Below are 6000 nucleotides of genomic sequence, written 5' to 3' on the forward strand. Positions count from 1 at the left end.
GCACCCAGTTGGGTGGTCTTGGCTAGTCCAAGTTCAAAGGCATGGGATATTCAGTGTGGAAGGAGAGAGTAAAGAGAGAATGTCACAATGGAACAGTAGGTGGGCGCTGATGGGTCACCGTGTCATCTCTCCCAGAGCAGAGATTTTCATATTTACAGGTTCCAAACCCAAAAATCACATGGCTTTTGAATGGTTGGGTGACAGCAAGATTTTAGAATGAGGGATAATACGTCCGATGACAGGTTTAACATTGAACTTAAGTGCTTGATAAAATATCTTCACAAACACCTTTTGACAGTGGGTTGAAACGTTTAAATGTGTGTTGCTTATTAAACATCAATAATCCTTAGAGCTCCTGGTGGTCATCACTGGAAGAAAAATCAAGTTCACCTATGGGAATGCTGAGTTCCCCTTTCTCTCCTCTACCACCGTTTTCCCAGTGCACTTGGGCTGTTTGCATCTACTTGGTCTCAACGATTTTATAGAGCTTATGAAAGAATTAATGTTTGTGTTTCCTCTGTAAGTATTTGTACTTCTTCATCCCTGGGACCCCCATGAGGATTGTTACAAAGAATTTTCACACATGTCTATAATCTGAACGTCACTCCTGAGAGCCTCTGAGTTGGGCTAGGCTGGTGTCATTATCAGCATCTCAGAGAGGCGAAGGGACCTGGGGAAGCCCCAACACACAACAAACAGGGCTTAGAGTTCAGGTCTTTTGATTCCAGTCCAGTGTCCTTTCTGCTCTACCAGTCTTCTTCCCTCTAGAAGAGGAGGGCTAGAGGGGGCTGTGACTCCTAAGTGACAGAACCTTGCAGGGGAGAGGTTGGGAGAGTTCCATCAATTCAGGTTCTCCACCTGCTTGACTAGGACAACACTGATTGCTGTTAACCTGACCTTTGTAGGGTGAGTGGGTGGGAATCTCGTCCTCACTCCTAGGACCTCTGGTTTTGGAGACCACTCTGGGACAGCAACCCTTGGCATGACTCTTGCCTAGTGAGAGGCCCTGCCCCCAGGGCCCCAGGCAGGTCAGAGCCTTGGCTGCCCTCAGATCTCAGAGCACACAAGAGAAGCATGCCATGGGTTCTAAGTACCTTTTATGGCCTCTTTCACAGCAGAGTCCACGGGCAGTATGTTCTTCTCCACCAACTCCAGTGGCCCTGGACGGAGAGCAATCTTTTCATTGAGATCATCCGCAAGTCGGGCTCTCTTCAGCTTCATCTGAGCAGTTGGGATGGACCTCTCTGTAGTGGAGGCTACGGGGTTGAAGCACAAAGAATCTGTTCTAGAATGCGACATTATTTCTGGTTTGGGGGTTTTGCTTTTGTAAGTGAAACTTTGACCCACATTGGGCTCTAATAATTTTCCAGTGCAATCATCATCACTTCACACGGATTAGCAGCAAAGACTAGATGCTTCCAAATAAAAGCAAATAGAGAGGCACAGAAGAGTTAGAGAAATGCATTTGGCGACATTTCTTTAAAAAAAATGTGCGATGTGGTGATTCTGTGAACAGGCAATCCATGGGATCTACATTGCTTGCTGACCCTAAGCTGCAGCACTTGAATGCACATCCTGTCTATATATTGCCTGGCACAGGATAAGCCAGAAGCAAATATTACCTAGTAATGTAATTACTTGCAGTAGTAGAACTTCTTAAGGGGTTTAGATTTGGTGATGTTGTGATACTACCTGATTCAAATGTCAAAGTCAATTGTCAAAGGAAAAAAAAGTCCCTTTGAAACAGTTAATTAAACGGGGATCTTTAACACTGAATTTATCCAACAGGCAGTTTCTCATCATCTGAGGGTGACAAAGGTCACCAAGAAGACCTAAATCACCCCTATATTCCTCTTTTGGTTAGTCCCCAACTTATTTCTGTGTAAGAACTTGGAGGAGAATTTAGTCAACTGGTCATTGCTGTAAGGTAGAACTGTTAAGAGGCCATAAAAATTTGTACCTTTCCTCTCAACTCTGCAGTTTTAAAAGGGCAGATATTTACAGACCAGCCTTCCAGCCCTATTGTTCTGTTATTATCAACCTACTAACCCAGGCCTAGTGTCTGGTGGCTGATCTAGAAATCTCCATCCAGGAGCAGTCTAGGGACGCTGTATGGTTGTAACAGGTCAGATCTTGTCTAGAAGCCACATCTTCAATGCACCTGATGCAAGGTAGAGACCACATCAGTACTCCAAACCAAAGAACAGGTGCACTCGAGCCTCAGTCCTCTCCAAAACATCCCCTAATCCTTCCTTAGGTCATGGCAAGGACTTCTCACTGGATACCCTGCCTCAGGGATCTTTCTGATTGGTCCTACACATCAATGCAGGATTAATCTTCAGAAAACACTCCTCTCTCGCATCCCCCTGAATGATGTTCTTCTGTCTGTCAGTCTGGCTGTTATGTGAGTGGGGATTCTCCATTCCCAAACGACTGTTCCAGCGATCCCGGTCCTCCCCCTTCTGTCCTGCATGTCTTAGTGGGTTCACCTTTGTACCTCTGCTTAGTTTCCTCGCCCTGGAGTGCTTCCTATCTTCTCCCTACCAGCAGCCGCCTACTCTTTGGGTCTCAGCACAAAGCCTCTCTACTTCCTCTGTTCTTACCTGCCTCTTTTGCTGTGACTGCTTCTAGCACTCATGGCCATGGCCCTTGATCTTCTACTACTGTTTCTAGAACTAGACCATGAGCCTTGGGAAGGAGGGATCATTTTGTACCCCCAGCAGATCCTTGGTGCTCTAGGCCGTTAATCCTCAATTTCTGAGACGATCACATGGGAACCATCAAGGACATGCAACTGAACTGGGGGCCAGGACAGCTCACAGTTTCATTTAATTGAAGCCTGTGATGAGTTTGGGGCATCTGGGTGGCTTAGTCGGTTAGGTGTCTGACTCTTCATCTTAGCTCAGATCTTGATTTTGGGGTCGCGAGTTCAGGCCTCGTGTTGGAGCCTACTCTAAAAAATAAAGAGGGGTGCCTGGGTGGCTCAGCTGGTTAAACTTCTAACTTTGGTTCAGGTCATGATCTTGCGGTTCGTGGGTTCGAGCCCCACATCAGGCTTTGTGCTGACAGCTCAGAGCCTGGAGCCTGCTTCAGATTCTGTCTCTTTCTCTGCCCCTCCCCTGGTCATACTCTACCTGTCTCTCTCTCAAAAATAAATGAAACATTAAAAAATTAAAAAAAGACAAGACCATGATGATGTAGCAAGTAACATTTCTCATGCTTTTTTGATTATAGTATTATTATGTACTTGTCCTCCCTAAGTATGGGGAATGCTAAAAAAAGGTATATAAAAGACAGTGGAAGCACTGAGAAACTCTGTTTTTAATAGGTGGATGTCTTTCTTAACTATTTATACTTATTATTAGGGGTATGTTTTTGTTTTACACCCATAGTGGGGCTCGAACTCACAACCCTGAGATCAAGAGTCAAACGCTCCCCTGACTGAGCCAGCCAGGTGCCCCAGGGCTGTTTTTTTTTTTTTTTTTGTTGTTGTTGTTGTTGTTTTAATCACAGCTTCAAACTGTAAATACCATTTACGTATGTTTTTTCATCCCTGAACTTGACCATATGTGTTTTCATCCCTGAACCTGACCATACAGTTTTGTTTTCTGGTCTCTTTCACTCAACATCATCTTGGAAGACCTCTCTCATTAAATCATTTTTCTTTGAAAGCCTCGTTTGCAGTGGCTGCAAGGTATTCAATCACGTGGATGATGCAGAATTAATTCAGCCAATCCCCTAGAGTTGGACATTTCCCTGTTTTCGATGTTCCAACATCTAAAGTAATCCCTGAATAAGCATCACTGTATATATCCAGTCTAGCGGATAGGCACGTCTAGTTAACATGCTAGAGATTTGTTACTGGCTAAAGGGCGGGCATGCTTTAGAGGAATCTGGTACATGGCGGGGAGAGACAGGCTCAGAGATGGCACAGTGGAGATTGGAGCCCAGCCTATACCTTCCTGATCAGACCATCTAAGTGGCCCTAAAACAACTCAAATGACCACTCTGGAAGATCAGGGGACGCTTTCTAAGAGGGCTTCACAAACATATAAAGAAAAGGACTCTGGCACAATGGCCCACCATTCGATGGGCATCTGGGTTAATGCTTGGGTGCAGCCTCACCTTGAAGTACGTGCATATTAACCACGTCCGCGCAGTCAGGCCTGTTTCTGACCTTGTGCTTCAGCGCGTCTTCAGTCTGCAAGCACAAACAAAGAACAAGTTCCACTGTGGACCTCAGACAGCCGAACTGCCTAGTTTTGGGCTTGAAAAGAACCCCGATTTCTCTCGAAAGGGGAAGGCATTCCTCAGAACCTGCAAATCTCCCCGGTCTCCTCCATTTTGATGCGGGAAGATTTACAAAAGCCTCTCTGGTCATTTCAGGATGGAAAAATTCAGCGAAGAGGTAAGAAGCCTGGGTCCACCCTCAAAGGCCGGGCAGGTATGTGTTAATAAAATAATAATAAAGCTCAGATGACACTAAGCTGCCTGTGTTATAGTCCATTCTATTCCAGGGACTCTTAAAACAGCCACAAAACTGACTATGGTTAGAGACGAAATGTAGTCTGAGTCCATCCAGTGTAACATGACAATGTATGCCCTCTCTCTCAGGACCCATGGAAATGTAAAGGCTGCCATTCAGAAGCACGGTGAGTTAGAAGGATGCCCAGAGATAATGTACTGAGTCCCATAGTCTTCTTGATGGTGGAGTTGTCTGTGGGGACAGTGTGGACTCTGGCAGGGCACACCCGGACCTCGGGCCCTGATTTCCAGTTCTGGGTTTTTATGCCACTCTACTGGATCTCCTATCTGCCCCCTGAGAGGGATCTAGAGATCACTCCAGTTCTGATCAAAGACAGCTGTTTTCCAGGGAACAGAGACCACAGCCTCTCCTGCACAACTTTAAAGAGGTACAGAGCTCTGCTCCTTTCTCCACCCACAAAGTAGCTGTGAGGCTAGGATAGGTGGACAAAGAAATCCCAGGACAAAGGCACGTGCCCCGCCCCTCCACCTCCCTGCGTTTCCTTCTCATACGGGGCTGATGCTGGCTAAATAGTATTTATTGTATTACTGATAAGTTCAGTTTGCAGAGATCTGCTATGAAGGTGCAACATATGTGCCAATTATGCCCCCTCCTGAATGTTAAAAAGAAAACCAAAAGAAACAAACAACAACAACAAAAAACCAGAAAGAAAGAGAAATAAACTCAATGCCTTTTGCCTTGAAGTCGCTGTAGGTCATCTCTGTACGCACAGCCTCTATCTTATCACTGAATTGGATTTTTAAAAATCCGATTGTTAGAAAGGACTATAAAAGGCTTTTGGAAACCTGATGTCTACAGCATCCTTGCAATGATCTTCCCAACATCAGAAAGACTGGAGACGTGTTTTTGTTTTTGGGTTTTTTTTTGGAGACTTTTTTTAAGGTAACAAATAGTTTCAAAGCTAAATGTGGTTGATCACATTTCCAGTCTTGGGTACACAGGAGTAAGGTCCCCTACAGTGTGTGTGTGTGTGTGTGTGTGTGTGTGTGTGTGTGTGTGTATGTGGGGCAGGGCACGTATTAAGTTTACTGTGGAAATTCTACCTGCTTGAGCCAAAGCTCAGCACTCAGAGATCTATACCCTGGAGTCTAAGTTCAGAAAGAAGGGCAGCTTGCCAAAAAATTACCTTGTCACTATCCAAATGTTTTCTTTGCTCATGGAATTCAGTTGGGCTTTTCAGTGCTGCAACAGAAAGACAGAGACGTGAGCAGAGGCGGGCTGAGGACACCAAGCAGCAAAATGGTATCTGCCGGTGTGCTTGCGGAGCTGTGCACAGTATGGGCGTGAGCACCTTTATTAGGCCGTAAGCGATCGGAGAGGAGAGGACCGGAGGATACCAGCTTCCCGGAAGCCACAGGATACAGAGGCAGGTGGAACCGAGGCCGAAGACAGGAGGAGCAGCAAAGGCAGGATGTGCAATAGAAAGAGAGGTGGGGGAGACAGAGCATTCGAGA

At 45.7% G+C, this 6000-nt stretch overlaps 1 protein-coding gene across 2 annotated transcripts in view; it reads right to left on the bottom strand.

The window, feature by feature from the left end:
• Nucleotides 1-5720, bottom strand: part of MYOCD (myocardin) — a 55004-nt gene extending 49284 nt beyond the window's left edge. For both annotated transcript variants that reach the window (XM_047090137.1, XM_047090136.1), the window contains exons 1-3: nucleotides 5673-5720; nucleotides 4126-4201; nucleotides 1095-1256 (exon numbers count right to left, since the gene is read on the bottom strand). In XM_047090137.1, coding sequence (XP_046946093.1) covers nucleotides 1095-1256; nucleotides 4126-4141 — 178 coding nt within the window. In that variant the 5' untranslated portion in view covers nucleotides 4142-4201; nucleotides 5673-5720. The remainder of the gene's footprint in view (nucleotides 1-1094; nucleotides 1257-4125; nucleotides 4202-5672) is intronic.
• Nucleotides 5721-6000: the final 280 nt, after the last annotated feature.

Source organism: Lynx rufus, unplaced genomic scaffold, assembly GCF_022079265.1.
Source record: "Lynx rufus isolate CCGP_SWC_20201006 ecotype Redwood Valley unplaced genomic scaffold, mLynRuf1.p SCAF_28, whole genome shotgun sequence".
Taxonomy (NCBI): Eukaryota; Metazoa; Chordata; class Mammalia; order Carnivora; family Felidae; genus Lynx; species Lynx rufus.